This window comes from Conger conger, chromosome 7 (genome assembly GCF_963514075.1).
Source record: "Conger conger chromosome 7, fConCon1.1, whole genome shotgun sequence".
Classification (NCBI taxonomy): domain Eukaryota; kingdom Metazoa; phylum Chordata; class Actinopteri; order Anguilliformes; family Congridae; genus Conger; species Conger conger.
Window position 1 is genome coordinate 58,967,733 of NC_083766.1, and position 19,710 is coordinate 58,987,442.

Sequence of the window (19,710 nt, forward strand, 5' to 3'; positions counted from 1 at the left end):
TTGCTGATGCCTTAAATGGCTACTTTGTAGAGAGTTTTACCAGGGAGGAGGTTACTAATAGGCCGGAAGTCATATTTGAATGTCAGTCGATATTGAGATTGGGGATAGAGAAGTACTAGATAAATTGCATGAAGTAAAGAAAAATAAGGCAGCAGGCCCCAATGCCATATTCCCAAGGGTACTCAAAGAGTTAAGTGAAATAAGTTTTAAACCACTGGCAAGTATCAAGTTTTTAGAAAGAGAAATACCGGATGACTGAGAACAATTTAAGATCTGGCTTATTAAAATATGTGTGTCTGACAGAAATGGTTTTGTAAGATCAACCTTCAAAAATTGTCACAGTTTGACCTAGGTGTAAAAACTGGCCCCTCAGCCACTGGTTTGGAGGGTCTGGAAAGTTTGGGGGCAGAACATAGGTCTGGGAGAGTCAACGAGTTGCATAATGTGGGCATGAGCTGAGAAGCATAATACTTGAAAGGCAGCATTTTTAAATAATAATTTTAAGCTTTATTTATATAGTACCTTTATATAGCACATTTAATGCATAAAATATCGCTCAAAGTGCTTTAAATTCAGCACAAAAATGACAGCATTCTGGTTTCTGCACACATAACAAGTTATAACAAAGATAATGAAATCGTAAGCTATGCTACATTCTCATTTTTTAAATATTGCGTTTTTGTTAGATACAAATGAAAGGACAGAAGCGGAATTTGCGGGGGTGCTGTGGGTGATTGGTCTAAGCATACACATTTCTAAATATTGCATTGTCAGCTTGTTATCCATGAATGACTGTACAGCAGCTAATCATAGTTTGATTTAGTGTTGCCAGCAGTCCTGTAAAATGTGAAATCATCCCATTACTTTAAAGTAAAAGACGCATTCTACCTAGCTAGCCTATTAATTCACATTGACACCATTGATTCTGTAGCTTATCTTTGAAAATGATTCGCTAGGTTTTAGTCCCTGTTTTCAGTAGACAATGAGTGTTACTGTGTTGCGTATTGGCATCTCTATATGAAACGTGATCACATTTTAACGTCCCCCAAGTTTTTTGACTAGGCGAAGGAGGAGTCTCCAGTGTTGCCATGTCTATGGTTTTCACGCCAAATTTGGATAATTTGAAAGTCCAGTCACGGTTGAAAAATTCATAGGCTGAAAATGGGAGTGAAAATTAAGAAAACTTCATCTAAGAGTATTTGAAGACAGTTTTTAAAATTTGTTTAAACACCTAAATGGAACATTATATTTTGAGATTTTGGGATGGAAATTTGGCAAGACCTGGCAACCCTGGGAGCCTCTTTTTTTGGCGATGTACGAAGACCAACGCCATTGATTAAAAGCAGGCAAATAGATAGCGCAATCTTGAAGGAATGTTTGGACCATGGTCACTAGAGTGGGCAGGGCTTAGGAAGGGTCAATTACCATAAATGTAATTTTTGCCACCACTTTATTTGCACAGTTACAGCTGATGCACCTGCAAAGAAGAATGTGGAGGACAACAGGAAATGCGACCAAACTCCGGTAGACTTTATTTGTTTATTTTGGGTCATATTTTCTCATTGTAACGAGTAATGGAATTATAGCTGAATGACAGACAAGTATTTGAAGATTCCAACTCTATGCTTATGTAATTTTTGACCAAAATCGAATCAGATTTTTTTAGTATTCTGTAAAACTGAGAACTGTGCGATGTTACCCCCTTTGCCACGCTGCGTCACAAAACATTTTTCACAGTTATTTTAAGTGAGAGTGGATAATATTTTGCTTAAAAGAAACAAGTTGCAGAACATGCAGTGCTTGGGCCCTAAATAATAAATAATGAACTCACTAATTAAAAATCCCAAACGAATATCTAAAAATCAACCGTTATCATTGCATCATGTTGCATTCATTTCACATGAGCATTTAATCTGTGTCATGTTCCCTTGGTGCAATGTTCTGTGTCAACAGTCCAGGATATAAGAAGGAAAGCACACACTTTGACTCATCACAGTCTTTTTCAACCAATCTATCATCAAGTTCAAGGACATACATCTGCTAAAGAGAAATATTGAAAGACATTGGTTTACTAACAGATCGAACTAGACATTGGTTTAATGTTTATTTGGTTTAAATTCACCTTGATTTTTTGAAAAATAATGTGTTATGGGACAAATTGTCACACGTGCTCACAGTCTACTGAACTCTCAATTGTAAGGATACATCTTCTGATATTACACAAGGGAATATCAGTGATGTAACCTGGGGTCATCGGGTGATTTGAGTCAACTTCCTCCTTCTTACAGACAAGTGTATCCATTGTGTTTCTGCTTGGTGAACCCTAACGGATTATCAATGAAAGCCACTCACTTGCTGGCCCTTTCCCTCTGCTACCTCATGTGTTTTTAGCCTCTACACTGGGTTGGGAGCCTCTGCTTGAACATGAGACGGAGCTCTAGCAGAGGTGCTCGTAGTTCTGTACTTGCCACCTTATGCTGTGTCTTCAGGACTTTCAGCTCCTTCCTGACATTGTGAATCTTTGCTGCCCTCTGGTTCTTCGTATAGGACAGGAGTTCCCCCGGGCTCAATCCTTGGCCCCCATCTTTTGTCCCTTTACACTAGATCTCTTGGCCCTGTTATTACCACTCATAGCTCTTCATACCACTGCTATGCTGATGACACCCAACGCTTTTTCTCATTCTCACCTACTGACACACAGGTTTCAGCCTGCATCTCAGCTTGCCTGAGGGACATCCAGAGCTGGATGGACAACCACCATCTAAAGCTTACACCAGGTAGGACTGAAATGATCATCATTCCTGCTCTAACCTCTCCCCTTCTGGATTTCTCAATTTCCCTTGGGGATACCTCATTGACGCCATGGTCCTGTTCAAGGAACCTCAGCGTGGAGATGGACTGTCCCTCTCAAAGAACATTGTGGCGGTGAACCACTCATGCAGATTCCTCCTATACAACATCAGAAGAATCCGCCCCTTTCTCACCCCCTACTCGACCCAGCTCCTGGTCCAAGCGATGGTTTTGACCCGCCTGGACTACTGCAACACTCCAAGCAGTTAAGGGGTCAGCCCCAGCTTACCTCAAAAAGATCATCAGACCCTACACACCAGCCAGACCTCTTTGTTCAGCCACCACAGGACGCCTGGTGCCTCCCCCTCTCCACACTTCCACCTCCCGCTCACGACTACTGACTGTTCTGGTTCCACGGTGGTGGAACTAACTCCCTGTGGAGGAGGAGGTCAGAGGAGGTCAGAAGAGCAGAATCTTTGACCACCTTCAAGCACAGACTGAAGACTGTTAACTGTTAGCACTTGACATTTTACATCCCTAGGGTCTTTCAGTGCACTTGGTTATGGGTATGCACTTTGCACTTTGTTGTATGTCACTCTGGATAAGAGTGTCGGCCAAATTCCAAGAATGTAATGAAATGTAATAATGAGGGACATCCACCTATACTCTAAACTCTCACCATCCCAAGCATTAAACCTGACCATATAATGTATACATACCTACAATTCCATTCCATTATCCTAATCCAATCTATTAAACATTTTACAAATTTCACTAAACCATGCTATCCATCCATTAAACTTACAAATATTCAAAACTTCCCAAACTATTCAAACTTTTGGAGGGGAGGGCTCATCTTAAAGCAAGCAAATCAAAATCATTACAGCTAATCCTAACCTAGTTTTTGCAAAACAGTCTTATCAGCTATATCCATCCCTCATCTCCTGCCCTCGCCTTCCCAGCCCTAACCAGCTGTACAGCAGAACCTGACTCCCGGCCCCAAGTCCAGGACAGGCTGATCCAGGTACTGCAGGCATCCCCAGAGCACCAATCAGGCCCATCCGGAGACAGGGGAGAATTCTGTGGTCAGTGGCTGAATGGCAAAAAACTCAATATGATGAACAATGGTGGACTAGCCATTTTGTTCCTTATGAGGAGGGAAGCACCTGCTCCCAACTTTGTGACTCTAGAGTGCATGGGGACTCATGCATGGGGGCTAGATGTATTGTTAGGTGCCCAACAGCACCAGCCAGTTGTTCAATCTGCACTGAAATGTAAACAGAACAAGAGTTCAAAGACCCAAACAAGCCAACTTAGTTTGGTGATTAGGACAAAGTAGTTCACATTTATTTGAGATGAAAGGGGAAAATATTTTTCTCAAAAGAAACCTCATAAAACAAGCAGGTTGCAGAACATGCAGTGCTTGGGCTCTAAATAATGAATAAATTACTTAATAAATAAAAATCCCAAACTAAGATCACAAAATCTACCATTATCATTGCATCATGTTGCATTAATTTCACGTGAGCATTTCATCTGTGTCCTGTTCCCTTGGTACAATGTTCTGTGTCAAGTCCAGGATATAAGAAGGAAAGCACACACTTGGACTCATCACAGTCTTTTCCAATTTATCTATCATCAAGTTCAAGGACAAACATCTACTGAAGAGAAATTTTGAAAGACATTGGTTTACTAACAATAGAAAAATAGTTATATATGAAAGACGGAGACATTGACAACATATGTGCAAGCTTGCCTATAGTCATTAGTAAGTATAATGCATGCCCTCATTTTATTCCTTCATTTATTCAAACAGCTACAATTCTCTGCTTAGTTTGATGTGTATAGGTATTACTATAATTGAAAATTAAGTTTTAAAAATGACTGTACTGTGTTTTTAAAATTTTAAATATACTGCGATCAAAACATCATGACCGGACCTATCAGACCTTTACCATATTGATTTCTAAAAGAAAAATATTTCAGTGGACATAAAATGTATTGATAGTACTCATCATTAAGCTCCCTTTGATTTAATATTTCTACAACTGTCAGGTTTCTTTTGCAATGAAACTATCAGCTGTTTCTTTAGAAACTGAAAGGTACAGTGATACAAAAGTAATACAAACAGATGAAATGAGTGTGTTCTGCAGAGCCATGCAGAGATTCATGAAATGTTTTTCAGTCACAGATTAATGGGCTGAGGGAATCCTTGGATTATTAATACAACAACATACAACAATTATATGTAATTTGTACTATTTAGCTGGTGATTTTATGCAAAGCAACTTACAGTTCATTAGACAAAGCAGGGGACAATCCCCCCATGGAGGAAAGCAGAGTTAATGGCCTTGCTCAAGGGCCCAACAGCTGTGCAGATCTATCATGGCTTCACTGGGGCTTGGACCATCAATTATCCTGATCATGTACCATAGCCACTAGGCTATAGGCTTTGGTTAATCTATTTGTTTTATTTTCAGGTTCTAAAAAACTGTTCAGAAGGTGAGAAACTGTGAACAGCAAATAAACCTGTGATGAGCCCCCTGAATTCAATTGTCTTTCACAATACCAGTATTGTGCATCCTGACTTCTTTTTCATAAGTGGTTTTGCCGGTATTCCCCACATAGAATACTACTATATCTTCACATGCTTTGTTTATGCTCAGACTCTACTGGGGAACGCTTTTGTCATGTTCATGATTTACACTGACCACTGTCTTCACAGTCCAAAATACATTGCAGTTTTTAATTTGGCTCTGTGCGATTTGTGTGGAAGCACTGCATTCATTCCTCCGATGATTGACACCTTCCTGTTTAAATCACATTTAATCTCCTTCAAGGCCTGCATGGCTAATATGTATTTTGCATTTTCTTTTATCTCTCTACAATCTTTCACTCTGGCTGTTTTGTCCTATGATAGATGTGTTGCTATCTGCTTTCCACTGAGATACAATGAGATTGTGACTAGTAAATCAATATTGGTGATAACAGTCACATTATGGATTTTGGCAGGAACAGCCAACTTCATAGGTGTGATTTCTATGAACAAACTGTCGTTCTGCAAATCCACTGTGATAAACAGTTATTTCTGTGATTACGGACCCACAGCCCGTTTGGCGTGCAATGACAACACTGCAACTACAGTCATTAATTGGACACATCCTATTATGATTCTCTGGTGTCCAGTACTTTTTATCGTGGGCACATACATTTGTATAGCCAGAGCGTTATTAAAAATCGCAGCAGCCTCAGAGCGCCTCAAAGCCATGCAAACCTGCACCTCTCATTTGATCTTGGTGAGTGTGTTTTACTTTCCTATCTGTATCACTGAAGCAATGGGCTCTGCCATGGACCAGAATGCGAGGATTTTTAACTTGTCTCTGACGACTGTCTTGCCAGCTTTACTGAATCCAATCATTTACTCATTGAAAACGGAAGAATTCAGACAAGCCATTAAAAAGCTGTACAGAAGAAACAAGATACACATAATTGCAAGGAATGAATGAATACATGTTATGAATACAAATAACTGCCAGACAAGTTTCAGTACATAACAATTTTTAACCCCCAAACTTAATCGTGAATTGTAAGAGAAATGTGCAAATGTACCCTGACCTGTTTATTATGTATTCATTAGACATACTGGTCTTCTGCTGCTGTAGCCTATCCAGTCCATTCGATGTGTTGTGTGTTCAGAGAGGCTGTTTTGCATATCACAGTTTTTTGAGTACCATCTTCCTGTCATCCCTAATTGTTTGGGGTGCCAATAAAATGAACCTATGGCTTTTAGAAAAAAATTGGATTCCTCAATAAAAATGTAAAAAAATGTAAAATGAGAATAAATCTATTGAAATGCAATGATATAGTTTTTCTACAGTATATGCTTGAACATAGTTTGTCATAGAGATTAGTGACAGGGAATGTGGGATTGACAAAGCTGTAGACAGCATAGTCTGTGTTCGTGAAAAGGAATCTTGCATGATGTGTTGCCTGCCTGGTGCCTAGACAGGAGATCTCAGGAGCAAGCAGACAAGCTCCTGGTCAGATCAGGGAGGGATCCAGTGGTCTTGGACCGAGTAATGTAGACTGGGGGGCAAGTTCTGGATTGCAGGACTGTGACTGAGAAGTGGGGCAGGGTCAAAATTATACTTGATGTGCAGTGTAAATTCATTCTAAAGGTGTGGAAAAGTTTCCACAGTGGATGAATAAAGCTATACCTAAGTGTTTGCGAAACTGTATAAGATAATAAAAAGGACAGTACTGAGACTAATAATGCTGAAAATTGTAATACTAAAAAGGGTTCAAAAAGAACTCAAGTTAACTAAAAGTCTATTTTAAAGGCAAATTGCACAAGTTGCTGAATGTTATCCAAAGCATTTCTTTCTATACTATAGTGGGAAAAGGAAAGTAAAAAGTGAAGGTTGAGTGCATTAAGATTAACAAAGGAGAACTGCTGTATAAGAATAAACATATTGCTGATGCCTTAAATGGCTACTTTGTAGAGAGTTTTACCAGGGAGGAGGTTACTAATAGGCTGGAAGTCATATTTGAATGTCAGTCGATATTGAGATTGGGGATAGAGAAGTACTAGATAAATTATATGAAGTAAAGAAAAATAAGGCAGCAGGCCCCAATGCCATATTCCCAAGGGTACTCAAAGAGTTAAGTGAAATAAGTTTTAAACCACTGGCAAGTATTTAGTATTAAGTTTTTAGAAACTGGAGAAATACCGGATGACTGAGAACAATTTAAGATATGGCTTATTAAAATATGTGTGTCTGACAGAAACGGTTTTGTAAGATCAACCTTCAAAGATTGTCACAGTTTCTCACCTACAAGTGACCTAGGTGTAAAAACTGGCCCCTCAGCCACTGGTTTGGAGGGTCTGGAAAGTTTGGGGGCAGAACATAGGTCTGGGGGAGTCAACGAGTTGCATAATGTGGGCATGAGCCGAGAGGCATAATACTTGAAAGGCAGATTTTTTAAATAATAATTTTAAGCTTTATTTATATAGTACCTTTATATAGCAATGTATATATGTAATGTAATGTAATGTAATATAGCACATTTAATGCATAAGATATCGCTAAAAGTGCTTTAAATTCAGCACAAAATTCTGGTTTCTGCGCACATAAGTTATAACAAAGATTACATTCTCATTTTTTTAATATTGCATTTTTGTTATATACAAATGAAAGGACAGAAGTGGAATTTGCGGGGGTGCAGTGGGTTATTGGTCTAAGCATACACATTTCTAAATATTGCATTGTCAGCTTGTTATCCATGAATGACTGTACAGCAGCTAATCATAGTTTGATTTAATGTTGCCAGCAGTTCTCTGAAATGTGAAATCATCCCATTATTTTAAAGTAAAAGACGCATTCTACCTAGCTAGCCTATTAATTCACATTGACACCATTGATTCTGTAGCTTATCTTTGAAAATGATTCGCTAGGTTTTAGTCCCTGTTTTCAGTAGACAATGAGTGTTACTGTGTTGCGTATTGGCATCTCTATATGAAACGTGATCACATTTTAACATCCCCCAAGTTTTTTGACTAGGCGAAGGAGGAGTCTCCAGTGTTGCCATGTCTATGGTTTTCACGCCAAATTTGGATAATTTGAAAGTCCAGTCACAGTTGAAAAATTCATAGCCTGAAAATGGGAGTGAAAATTAAGAAAACTTCATCTGAGAGTATTTGAAGACATTTTTTTTTATTCGTTTAAACACCTAAATGGAACATTATATTTTGAGATTTTGGGATGGAAATTTGGCAAGACCTGGCAACCCTGGGAGCCTCTTTTTTTGGCGATGTACGAAGACCAACGCAATTGATTAAAAGCAGACAAATAGATAGCGCAATCTTGAAGGAATGTTTGGACCATGGTCACTAGAGTGGGCAGGGCTTAGGAAGGGTCAATTACCATAAATGTAATTTTTGCCACCACTTTATTTGCAAAGATACAGCTGATGCACCTGCAAATAAGAATGTGGAGGACAACAGGAAATGCGACCAAACTCCGGTAGACTTTATCTGTTTATTTTGGGTCATATCTTCTCATTGTAACGAGTAATGGAATTATAGCTGAATGACAGACAAGTATTTGAAGATTCCAACTCTATGCTTATGTAATTTTTGACCAAAATCGAATCAGATTTTTTTAGTATTCTGTAAAACTGAGAACTGTGCGATGTTACCCCCTTTGCCACGCTGCGTCACAAAACATTTTTCACAGTTATTTTAAGTGAAAGTGGATAATATTTTGCTTAAAAGAAACAAGTTGCAGAACATGCAGTGCTTGGGCCCTAAATAATAAATAATGAACTCACTAATTAAAAATCCCAAACGAAGATCTAAAAATCAACCGTATCATTGCATCATGTTGCATTCATTTCACATGAGCATTTCATCTGTATCATGTTCCCTTGGTGCAATGTTCTGTGTCAACAGTCCAGGATATAAGGAAAGCACACACTTTGACTCATCACAGTCTTTTTCAACCAATCTATCATCAAGTTCAAGGACATATATCTGCTAAAGAGAAATATTGAAAGACATTGGTTTACTAACAGATCGAACTAGACATTGGTTTAATGTTTATTTGGTTTAAATTCACCTTGATTTTTTGAAAAATCCAATGTGACAACTTACTCCACATAATGTGTTATGGGACAAATTGTCACACGTGCTCACCGTCTACTGAACTCTCAATTGTAAGGATACATCTTCTGATATTACACAAGGGAATATCAGTGATGTAACCTGGGGTCATCGGGTGATTTGAGTCAACTTCCTCCTTCTTACAGACAAGGGTATCCATTGTGTTTCTGCTTGGTGAACCCTAACGGATTATCAATGAAAGCCACTCACTTGCTGGCCCTTTCCCTCTGCTACCTCATGCGTTTTTAGCCTCTACACTGGGTTGGGAGCCTCTGCTTGAACATGAGACGGAGCTCTAGCAGAGGTGCTCGTAGTTCTGTACTTGCCACCTTATGCTGTGTCTTCAGCACTTTCAGCTCCTTCCTGACATTGTGAATCTTTGCTGCCCTCTGGTTCTTCGTATAGGACAGGAGTTCCCCCGGGCTCAATCCTTGGCCCCCATCTTTTGTCCCTTTACACTAGATCTCTTGGCCCTGTTATTACCACTCATAGCTCTTCATACCACTGCTATGCTGATGACACCCAACGCTTTTTCTCATTCTCACCTACTGACACACAGGTTTCAGCCTGCATCTCAGCTTGCCTGAGGGACATCCAGAGCTGGATGGACAACCACCATCTAAAGCTTACACCAGGTAGGACTGAAATGATCATCATTCCTGCTCTAACCTCTCCCCTTCTGGATTTCTCAATTTCCCTTGGGGATACCTCATTGACGCCATGGTCCTGTTCAAGGAACCTCAGCGTGGAGATGGACTGTCCCTCTCAAAGAACATTGTGGCGGTGAACCACTCATGCAGATTCCTCCTATACAACATCAGAAGAATCCGCCCCTTTCTCACCCCCTACTCGACCCAGCTCCTGGTCCAAGCGATGGTTTTGACCCGCCTGGACTACTGCAACACTCTCCTGGCTGGCCTTCCAGCATCTACCATCAGACCCCTCAAACTCATCCAGAATGCAGCAGCTCATCTGATCTTCAACCTTCCCAGACACTCCCACATCACCCCCTGCTTACTTCCCTCCACTGGCTGCCTGTCATGGCCTGCATCTAATTCAAAACATTGGTGCTAGCTTTCCAAGCAGTTAAGGGGTCAGCCCCAGCTTACCTCAAAAAGATCATCAGACCCTACACACCAGCCAGACCTCTTTGTTCAGCCACCACAGGACGCCTGGTGCCTCCCCCTCTCCACACTTCCACCTCCCGCTCACGACTACTGACTGTTCTGGTTCCACGGTGGTGGAACTAACTCCCTGTGGAGGAGGAGGTCAGAGGAGGTCAGAACAGCAGAATCTTTGACCACCTTCAAGCACAGACTGAAGACTGTTAACTGTTAGCACTTGAAATTTTACATCCCTAGGGTCTTTCAGTGCACTTGGTTATGGGTATGCACTTTGCACTTTGTTGTATGTCACTCTGGATAAGAGTGTCGGCCAAATTCCAAGAATGTAATGAAATTTAATAATGAGGGACATCCACCTATACTCTAAACTCTCACCATCCCAAGCATTAAACCTGACCATATAATGTATACATACCTACAATTCCATTCCATTATCCTAATCCAATCTATTAAACATTTTACAAATTTCACTAAACCATGCTATCCATCCATTAAACTTACAAATATTCAAAACTTCCCAAACTATTCAAACTTTTGGAGGGGAGGGCTCATCTTAAAGCAAGCAAATCAAAATCATTACAGCTAATCCTAACCTAGTTTTTGCAAAACAGTCTTATCAGCTATATCCATCCCTCATCTCCTGCCCTCGCCTTCCCAGCCCTAACCAGCTGTAGAGCAGAACCTGACTCCCGGCCCCAAGTCCAGGACAGGCTGATCCTGGTACTGCAGGCATCCCCAGAGCACCAATCAGGCCCATCCGGAGACAGGGGAGAATTCTGTGGTCAGTGGCTGAATGGCAAAAAACTCAATATGATGAACAATGGTGGACTAGCCATTTTGTTCCTTATGAGGAGGGAAGCACCTGCTCCCAACTTTGTGACTCTAGAGTGCATGGGGACTCATGCATGGGGGCTAGATGTATTGTTAGGTGCCCAACAGCACCAGCCAGTTGTTCAATCTGCACTGAAATGTAAACAGAACAAGAGTTCAAAGACCCAAACAAGCCAACTTAGTTTGGTGATTAGGACAAAGTAGTTCACATTTATTTGAGATGAAAGGGGAAAATATTTTTCTCAAAAGAAACCTCATAAAACAAGCAGGTTGCAGAACATGCAGTGCTTGGGCTCTAAATAATGAATAAATTACTTAATAAATAAAAATCCCAAACTAAGATCACAAAATCTACCATTATCATTGCATCATGTTGCATTAATTTCACGTGAGCATTTTATTTGTGTCCTGTTCCCTTGGTACAATGCTCTGTGTCAAGTCCAGGATATAAGAAGGAAAGCAAACACTTGGACTCACCACAGTCTTTTCCAATTTATCTATCATCAAGTTCAAGGACAAACATCTACTGAAGAGAAATTCTGAAAGACATTGGTTTACTAACAATAGAAAAATAGTTATATATGAAAGACGGAGACATTGACAACATATGTGCAAGCTTGCCTATAGTCATTAGTAAGTATAATGCATGCCCTCATTTTATTCCTTCATTTATTCAAACAGCTACAATTCTCTGCTTAGTTTGATGTGTATAGGTATTACTATAATTGAAAATTAAATTTTAAAAATGACTGTACTGTGTTTTTAAAATTTTAAATATACTGCGATCAAAACATCATGACCGGACCTATCAGACCTTTCCCATATTGATTTCTAAAAGAAAAATATTTCAGTGGACATAAAATGTATTGATAGTACTCATCATTAAGCTCCCTTTGATTTAATATTTCTACAACTGTCAGGTTTCTTTTGCAATGAAACTATCAGCTGTTTCTTTAGAAACTGAAAGGTACAGTGATACAAAAGTAATACAAACAGATGAAATGAGTGTGTTCTGCAGAGCCATGCAGAGATTCATGAAATGGTTTTCAGTCACAGATTAATGGGCTGAGGGAATCCTTGGATTATTAATACAACAACATACAACAATTATATGTAATTTGTACTATTTAGCTGGTGATTTTATGCAAAGCAACTTACAGTTCATTAGACAAAGCAGGGGACAATCCCCCCATGGAGGAAAACAGAGTTAATGGCCTTGCTCAAGGGCCCAACAGCTGTGCAGATCTATCATGGCTTCACTGGGGCTTGGACCATCAATTATCCTGATCATGTACCATAGCCACTAGGCTATAGGCTTTGGTTAATCTATTTGTTTTATTTTCAGGTTCTAAAAAACTGTTCAGAAGGTGAGAAACTGTGAACAGCAAATAAACCTGTGATGAGCCCCCTGAATTCAATTGTCTTTCACAATACCAGTATTGTGCATCCTGACTTCTTTTTCATAAGTGGTTTTGCCGGTATTCCCCACATAGAATACTACTATATCTTCACATGCTTTGTTTATGCTCAGACTCTACTGGGGAACGCTTTTGTCATGTTCATGATTTACACTGACCACTGTCTTCACAGTCCAAAATACATTGCAGTTTTTAATTTGGCTCTGTGCGATTTGTGTGGAAGCACTGCATTCATTCCTCCGATGATTGACACCTTCCTGTTTAAATCACATTTAATCTCCTTCAAGGCCTGCATGGCTAATATGTATTTTGCATTTTCTTTTATCTCTCTACAATCTTTCACTCTGGCTGTTTTGTCCTATGATAGATGTGTTGCTATCTGCTTTCCACTGAGATACAATGAGATTGTGACTAGTAAATCAATATTGGTGATAACAGTCACATTATGGATTTTGGCAGGAACAGCCATCTTCATAGGTGTGAGTTCTATCAACAGACTGTCGTTCTGCAAATCCACTGTGATAAACAGTTATTTCTGTGATTACGGACCCACAGCCCGTTTGGCGTGCAATGACAACACTGCAACTACAGTCATTAATTGGACACATCCTATTATGATTCTCTGGTGTCCAGTACTTTTTATCGTGGGCACATACATTTGTATAGCCAGAGCGTTATTAAAAATCGCAGCAGCCTCAGAGCGCCTGAAAGCCATGCAAACCTGCACCTCTCATTTGATCTTGGTGAGTGTGTTTTACCTTCCTATCTGTATCACTGAAGCAATGGGCTCCGCCATGCACCAGAACACCAGGATTTTTAACTTGTCTCTGACGACTGTCTTGCCACCTTTACTGAATCCAATCATTTACACACTGAAGACAGAAGAATTCAGACAAGCCATTAAAAAGCTGTACAGAAGAAACAAGATACAAATAATTGCAAGGAATGAATGAATACATGTTATGAATACAAATAACTGCCAGACAAGTTTCAGTACATAACAATTTTTAACCCCCAAACTTAATCGTGAATTGTAAGAGAAATGTGCAAATGTACCCTGACCTGTTTATTATGTATTCATTAGACATACTGGTCTTTTGCTGCTGTAGCCTATCCAGTCCATTCGATGTGTTGTGTGTTCAGAGATGCTGTTTTGCATATCACAGTTTTTTGAGTACCATCTTCCTGTCATCCCTAATTGTTTGGGGTGCCAATAAAATGAACCTATGGCTTTTAGAAAAAAATTGGATTCCTCAATAAAAATGTAAAAAAATTTAACATGAGAATAAATCTATTGAAATGCAATAATATAGTTTTTCTACAGTATATGCTTGAACATAGTTTGTTCTAGAGATTAGTGACAGGGAATGTGGGATTGACAAAGCTGTAGACAGCATAGTCTGTGTTCGTGAAAAGGAATCTTGCATGATGTGTTGCCTGCCTGGTGCCTAGACAGGAGATCTCAGGAGCAAGCAGACAAGCTCCTGGTCAGATCAGGGAGGGATCCAGTGGTCTTGGACCGAGTAATGTAGACTGGGGGGCAAGTTCTGGATTGCAGGACTGTGACTGAGAAGTGGGGCAGGGTCAAAATTATACTTGATGTCCAGTGTAAATTCATGCTAAAGGTGTGGAAAAGTCTCCACAGTGGATGAATAAAGCTATACCTAAGTGTTTGCGAAACTGAATAAGATAATAAAAAGGACAGTACTGAGACTAATAATGCTGAAAATTGTAATACTAAAAAGGGTTCAAAAAGAACTCAAGTTAACTAAAAGTCTATTTTAAAGGCAAATTGCACAAGTTGCTGAATGTTATCCAAAGCATTTCTTTCAATACTATAGTAGGAAAAGGAAACTAAAAAGTGAAGGTTGAGTGCATTAAGATTAACAAAGGAGAACTGCTGTATAATAATAAACATATTGCTGATGCCTTAAATGGCTACTTTGTAGAGAGTTTTACCAGGGAGGAGGTTACTAATAGGCTGGAAGTCATATTTGAATGTCAGTCGATATTGAGATTGGGGATAGAGAAGTACTAGATAAATTATATGAAGTAAAGAAAAATAAGGCAGCAGGCCCCAATGCCATATTCCCAAGGGTACTCAAAGAGTTAAGTGAAATAAGTTTTAAACCACTGGCAAGTATTTAGTATTAAGTTTTTAGAAACTGGAGAAATACCGGATGACTGAGAACAATTTAAGATATGGCTTATTAAAATATGTGTGTCTGACAGAAACGGTTTTGTAAGATCAACCTTCAAAGATTGTCACAGTTTCTCACCTACAAGTGACCTAGGTGTAAAAACTGGCCCCTCAGCCACTGGTTTGGAGGGTCTGGAAAGTTTGGGGGCAGAACATAGGTCTGGGGGAGTCAACGAGTTACATAATGTGGGCATGAGCCGAGAGGCATAATACTTGAAAGGCAGAATTTGTAAATAATAATTTTAAGCTTTATTTATATAGTACCTTTATATAGCACATTTAATGCATAAAATATCGCTGAAAGTGCTTTAAATTCAGCACAAAATTCTGGTTTCTGCGCACATAACAAGTTATAACAAAGATTACATTCTCATTTTTTTAATATTGCATTTTTGTTATATACAAATGAAAGGACAGAAGCGGAATTTGCGGGGGTGCTGTGGGTTATTGGTCTAAGCATACACATTTCTAAATATTGCATTGTCAGCTTGTTATCCATGAATGACTGTACAGCAGCTAATCATAGTTTGATTTAGTGTTGCCAGCAGTTCTCTAAAATGTGAAATCATCCCATTATTTTAAAGTAAAAGACGCATTCTACCTAGCTAGCCTATTAATTCACATTGACACCATTGATTCTGTAGCTTATCTTTGAAAATTATTAGCTAGGTTTTAGTCCCTGTTTTCAGTAGACAATGAGTGTTACTGTGTTGCGTATTGGCATCTCTATATGAAACGTGATCACATTTTAACGTCTCCCAAGTTTTTTGACTAGGCGAAGGAGGAGTCTCCAGTGTTGCCATGTCTATGGTTTTCACGCCAAATTTGGATAATTCGAAAGTCCAGTCACGGTTGAAAAATTCACAGCCTGAAAATGGGAGTGAAAATGAAGAAAACTTCATCTAAGAGTATTTGAAGAAAAATATTTTTCATTTGTTTAAACACCTAAATGGAACATTATATTTTGAGATTTTGGGATGGAAATTTGGCAAGACCTGGCAACCCTGGGAGCCTCTCTTTTTGGCGATGTACAATGACCAACGCAATTGTTTAAAAGCAGGCAAATAGATAGCGCCATCTTGAAGGAATGTTTGGACCATGGTCACTAGAGTGGGCGGGGCTTAGGAACGGTCAATTAACATAAACGTAATTTTCGCCACCACTTCATTTGCAAAGTTACAGCTGATGCACCCGCGAAGAAGAATGTGGAGGACAACAGGAAATGCGACTAGACTCCAGGCTGAATGATAGACAAGTATTTGAAGATTCCAACTCTATGCTTATCTAATTTTTGACCAAAATCGAATCAGATTTTTTTAGTATTCTGTAAAACTGTGCGATTTTTTTGTGACTCTAGGGCAAACAGTGCATGGGGGCTAGGCCCAATTGTCAGGTGCCCAACAGCACCAGCAGTTCTTCAATCTGCATAGTTCACAGTTATTTTAAGTGAAAGTGGATAATATTTTACTTAAAAGAAACAAGAGGGTTGCAGAACATGCAGTGCTTGGGCCCTACATAGGAAATAAATTACTTAAATAAAATACAAATCCGAAACTAAGATCTCAAAATCAACCGTTATCATTGCATCATGTTGCATTCATTTCACATGAGCATTTCATCTGTGTCCTGTTCCCTTGGTGCAATGTTCTGTGTCAACAGTCCAGGATATAAGAAGGAAAGCACACACTTTGACTCATCACAGTCTTTTTCAACCAATCTATCATCAAGTTCAAGGACATACATCTGCTAAAGAGAAATATTGAAAGACATTGGTTTACAAACAGATCGAACTAGAAAAATAGTTATATATGAGAGACTGATACATTGACAACATATGAGCAACCTTGCCTATAGTTATTGGTAAGTATTATGCATGCCTTCATTTTATTCCTTCATTTATTTATTTCAAACAGCTGCAATTTTCTGCTTAGCTTGAATTATATAGGTGTTATTTTTATTGAAAATTTAATTTGAAAAATGACTGTACTGTTACTTAAAGAAGTAAAATATATTGTGATCAAAACATTGTGACCTGACCTGTCAAACCTTTCCCTTATTGATTTCTGAGATACAAATATTTCAGTGTATATAACATGTAGTTATAGTGTTCTTCCTTAAGCTCCCTTTGATTTTGAAAACTGCCAGGTTTCTTTTGCAATTAAACTATCAGCTGTTTCTTTTCAAAATGAAAAGTACAGTGAAACAAAAGTTATACAAACAGATGAAATGAGTGTGTAACATGACTGTTCTGCAGGGCCATGCAGAGATTCATGAAATATTTTTCAGTCACAGAGTAATGGGCTAAGAGACCTTCCAGGTCCCTGTCATGTACCTTAACCACTCGGCTACAGGCTGCCCCTATTAAAGAATAACTTTCTGTTGCTCAATATTTAATAAACTACCCATTGTTAACTTTGGGTTTGAGGAATTCATTTATGTTATGGTTAACCTATTTGTTTTATTTTCAGGTTCTAAATGACTGGTTTTTCAGAAGGTGAGAAACAGTGAAGAGCAAATAAACCTGCAATGAGCCCCCTGAATTCAATTTTCCTTCAAAATGCCAGTATTGTGCGTCCTGACTTCTTTTTCATAAGTGGTTTTGCTGGTATTCCCCACATAGAATACTACTATATCTTCACATGCTTTGTTTATGTACTGACTCTACTGGGGAACGCTTTTGTCATGTTCATGATTTACACTGACCACTGTCTTCACAGTCCAAAATACATTGCAGTTTTTAATTTGGCTCTGTGCGATTTGTGTGGTAGCACTGCATTCATTCCTCCATTGATTGACACCTTCCTATTTAATTCAAATTTAATCTCCTTCGAGGCCTGCTTGGCTGATATGTTTTTTGTTTTTTTGTTTATCGCTCTACAATCTTGCACTCTCGCTCTTTTATCCTATGATAGATGTGTTGCTATCTGCTTTCCACTGAGATACAATGAGATTGTGACTAGTAAATCAATATTGGTGATAACAGCCACATTATGGATTTTTGCTGCAATAGCCATTTTCATAGGTGTGATTTTTATCACCACACTGTCCTTCTGCAAATCCACTGTGATAAACAGTTATTTCTGTGATTACGGGCCCACAGCCCTTTTGGCGTGCAATGACAACACACCAATTATGGTGATTAATTGGACACATCCAATTATTATTCTCTGGTGTCCCGTACTTTTTATCACAGGTACGTATATTTGTATAGGCAGAGCATTATTAAAAATTGCAGCAGCCTCAGAGCGCCTCAAAGCCATGCAAACCTGCACCTCTCATTTGATCTTGGTGTGTGTATTTTATCTTCCTATGTGTATCAGCAAAGCAATGGGCCCCTCTATGCACCAGAACACCAGGATCATTAACTATTCTCTGTCTACCTTCTTGCCCCCTGTGCTCAATCCAATCATTTACACACTGAAGACAGAAGAATTCAGACAAGCCATTAAAAAGCTGTACAGAAGAGAAAAGATGCACATCACTGTAAAAATGAATGAATAAATGTTTTAATCACAAATACCTGCCAGACAAGTTTCAGTACGGAACATTTCTTAACCCCCAAACTCAATCGTGAACTGTAAGAGAAATTTGCAAATTTACCCTAAGTGACCTGTTTTTTAGGTATTCATTAGACATACTGGTCTTCTGTTGCTTTCGCCCATTCACTTCAGGGTTTGATGTGTTGCGTGTTCAGAGATGCTGTTTTGCATACCACTGTTGTGACTTGGTTGTAACTTGGTTTTTGTTGTAAATTCAGTTAAGTTACTATACCTTCCTGTCAGCCCTAATTGTTTGATTTTATTTACAATAATTGTTTGGGGTGCCAATAATAGGAACACCTATGGTCTTTAGAAAAAAAAAAGATTACTCAATTAAAAAGAAAAAATTTAAACATAAGAATAAAGTTCATGTACTTTGTCAGGAGAATCGATGACTATTCCCTCCATTGATACAAGAATTATAGTCCCGACCATGATTGTTGAATGTATTTTACCTTGCAAATTTAAAATGTTATCCAATATACTTTTGAAAAAAACTTAATTGGGTTATCTTAATTGGGTCCATAGATGTTATTTGGTCTATGAGAGATAAGAAATAAAAAAAAAATCATTTCATATAAATTATGATATTTGGATGTTTTTTCTATATTAAAAATTAATGCTTTTCATCCAATTTCTATTGTCGAAAAAATCTGTGTACATTTAAAAAGCAAATTGCTACGGCTAAATTGTTAGCAACTCGTCGCACAATAACAACATCACGCACGGTGCTGTGCCAGGCTGTATTTTTGGTTACCATTCACGCGCGTTGCCGATGAATATTATTCGCTCGTTTTTTTGGGGATTTTTTAATACGGTTGTATATATCGCTGTAAGTGTCTTTATTCTTGTCATCGTTGGTGTTCTCCTGAGTAATTTCCTTAAGTTAGTTGAGTCGTTGCTTTAAATATCTTTGCTGGCTAAAACAAGATAGCACTGACCAGCCTGGGAACCCTTTCTCACGGAACCGCAAGCTGTGGCGCATGAAAAACGTGCTATCCTATGGTTTTAGCATTTGCCTAACAAAATAGTTATTTCGGTTGGAAGGCAGCACCCGAATTCAGTGGACCCAGTTCCGCTTAAGATGAAAATGAGTCTGGATAAAAACGCACAAATATTAGAATGGCTAATTCACAGGATAAATCTA

At 38.8% G+C, this 19,710-nt stretch overlaps 3 protein-coding genes across 3 annotated transcripts; all 3 read left to right on the plus strand.

The window, feature by feature from the left end:
• The first annotated feature begins 5,324 nt into the window (after positions 1-5,324).
• LOC133133395 (olfactory receptor 1F1-like) lies at positions 5,325-6,296 on the plus strand. The gene has a single exon (XM_061249492.1). It carries the CDS (start codon positions 5,325-5,327, stop codon positions 6,294-6,296), a length of 972 nt encoding a protein of 323 aa, XP_061105476.1.
• A 6,509-nt stretch (positions 6,297-12,805) lies between these two features.
• On the plus strand, positions 12,806-13,777 carry LOC133133396 (olfactory receptor 6F1-like). The gene has a single exon (XM_061249494.1). The coding sequence runs from the start codon at positions 12,806-12,808 to the stop codon at positions 13,775-13,777; it is 972 nt and encodes a 323-aa protein (XP_061105478.1).
• Positions 13,778-17,550: 3,773 nt separating this feature from the next.
• On the plus strand, positions 17,551-18,525 carry LOC133133397 (olfactory receptor 6F1-like). Its single transcript, XM_061249495.1, has one exon. The coding sequence runs from the start codon at positions 17,551-17,553 to the stop codon at positions 18,523-18,525; it is 975 nt and encodes a 324-aa protein (XP_061105479.1).
• The last annotated feature ends 1,185 nt before the right edge of the window (positions 18,526-19,710 follow it).

Coding starts and splice junctions, on each gene's coding strand:
- LOC133133395 (XM_061249492.1), top strand. CDS start 5,325: ATGAGCCCCCTGAATTCAATTGTCTTTCACAATACCAGTATTGTGCAT.
- LOC133133396 (XM_061249494.1), top strand. CDS start 12,806: ATGAGCCCCCTGAATTCAATTGTCTTTCACAATACCAGTATTGTGCAT.
- LOC133133397 (XM_061249495.1), top strand. CDS start 17,551: ATGAGCCCCCTGAATTCAATTTTCCTTCAAAATGCCAGTATTGTGCGT.